The 1,841-nt window shown below is 31.1% G+C and overlaps 1 protein-coding gene across 1 annotated transcript in view; it reads right to left on the minus strand.

Annotated features, from left to right (window-relative positions):
* Positions 1–988: 988 nt before the first annotated feature.
* Positions 989–1,841, minus strand: part of LOC137651461 (Fanconi anemia group J protein-like) — a 353,545-nt gene continuing 352,692 nt past the window's right edge. The window contains 2 exon segments of the mRNA XM_068384686.1: positions 989–1,304; positions 1,523–1,638. Coding sequence (XP_068240787.1) covers positions 1,239–1,304; positions 1,523–1,638 — 182 coding nt within the window. The 3' untranslated portion in view covers positions 989–1,238.

Genomic DNA, 1,841 nt, shown 5'->3' on the forward strand with positions numbered 1-1,841 from the left:
AATAAAGAAATGTTAAAATTCATGGGACAAAAGAATAATGACCGACTTTTCATTAAGCTAACTTTATGCCGACATACAGTAAAAATAACTTAATTGGTTTAGGTGGACATGATATCGACACCATTTTGAAGATGCTCGATAAATTATACGAGAAAGGAACGTATCAATAAGTTACGACAGTGGGACATTATAATCGGAGACTAACTTTCAACTACGCTCGATTGAGTTTGTATCACAATTCAACAGCTTACTTGTGTAATCAAACTGCAATTCCAAAACCTTGACTCTTACGAAACATGCCCCAATGAGTTTGTTACCTAAGTAAAAGTATGTGTACCTATTTTTTCAAAAGGAAACTAATATATATACTAAAAGTCTGCAATATTCTGAAAAGCTTTTAAGGAATTTTTATCTATGACATGACATTTATTGTTGATAGGAATTAAGACAGTCCCGAAACACATTCCACTATCAAGTGTTGGATTTCACAAAGGGAAATTCATTTAATATCCATGCATCAAAAGAAACTGTCCAATTTAAAAATTACACAATACTTATTGTTCAAATGTTGCTTCCTGCCAAATCTTACTTCCTGACTTAAAAGGCATGACAACAAATGACATCTCTTATCTGCATTGACCTTTCATTAGTTTCACAATTTGCATATTTTCCAGCAATAGGACAGGGATCAACCATTAAAGTATTTTCAAAAGTCGAGACCTATTGGATCTTAGGACCCACAGTTCATAGTATTTCTTGATCCGTTTCTGAACATGAATTAAGTAATCTCTTTCTAGAAATTGGCCTTGAAAAGCACTGCAAGGGAGTGCACTGATCTTCAATTTAGAGGAATTATACGAGGAGATGAAGAGCCAAGATACGCAAGGTATATGAGCTTGGATACTTTTTTCCCCTTTAAAATGGTGGGGTTTAAAGTCAATCCTGAAGGGTAACTATAAATATTTGGTTGAGAAATTAAAATGTTACAAAACTTCGAAGTAAAGTGTAATGAGGATACCTTATTTACAGTAAACATGTACAATTATCTGACAATATTGATAATTTCAAATAAAATTTTCAACAAGTACTGTATAAAGATAACAATATAGTTACTTAAATAGCATCCTTAAAGTACTTACAGTTAATGATTTGAAGTCAAAATAAATAAGTCCTGATATTTCATGGAATAATTCATTCAAAAACTTAAAAGTATGTGCCTAAGGACTATGAATGGTCTTTCAATTTTCTTCAAGCCACTTGCAATTGGACTTTCTTCGTTTTTTGATTTTTGGGGTAGTGTAACTCTGTAAAAAGAAAAAAAATAGTTAAATTCTTTTCACACACATTACTAAACTTTTGCTACTAAGCTGCAATACAGTATCAAGAAAAATCTTTATTTACTATTACTTGGTTATGGCCAAAACAATTAAATATTCAGTTAAATCATTTACTGCCTTCTACGATATATCTTCATCAGAAAAAACTACATTAACATAAACAATTATAGAAACTACAAAAATACCTTGTCTAAACAAAAATCTTCCATATCCGAGTCACTCAAATTTGAAGCCTCTTTTTGTAACCACTGGGTTATCCTATTTTTTGTTTTCACGACACTTTGAGAAGTCTTAGCATCTTCTGTAAAATTTGAAACAGTTGATAAACTTTTGGGCATCATTCAGTAATTATAACAAAGCATAACTAAAGATTAAAAAATATATTCAGGGTTTTAATTTGGGAAACCATTACCTCCCAACTAGCTGCATAAAAAAAATTTAAAGGCTATCTGAAAATTCCAACTTCTGGTAATAAGACACTCAAAGGTTTGTTGAATGAATAAC

The sequence above is a fragment of the Palaemon carinicauda genome, chromosome 13 (assembly GCF_036898095.1).
Source record: "Palaemon carinicauda isolate YSFRI2023 chromosome 13, ASM3689809v2, whole genome shotgun sequence".
Classification (NCBI taxonomy): Eukaryota; Metazoa; Arthropoda; class Malacostraca; order Decapoda; family Palaemonidae; genus Palaemon; species Palaemon carinicauda.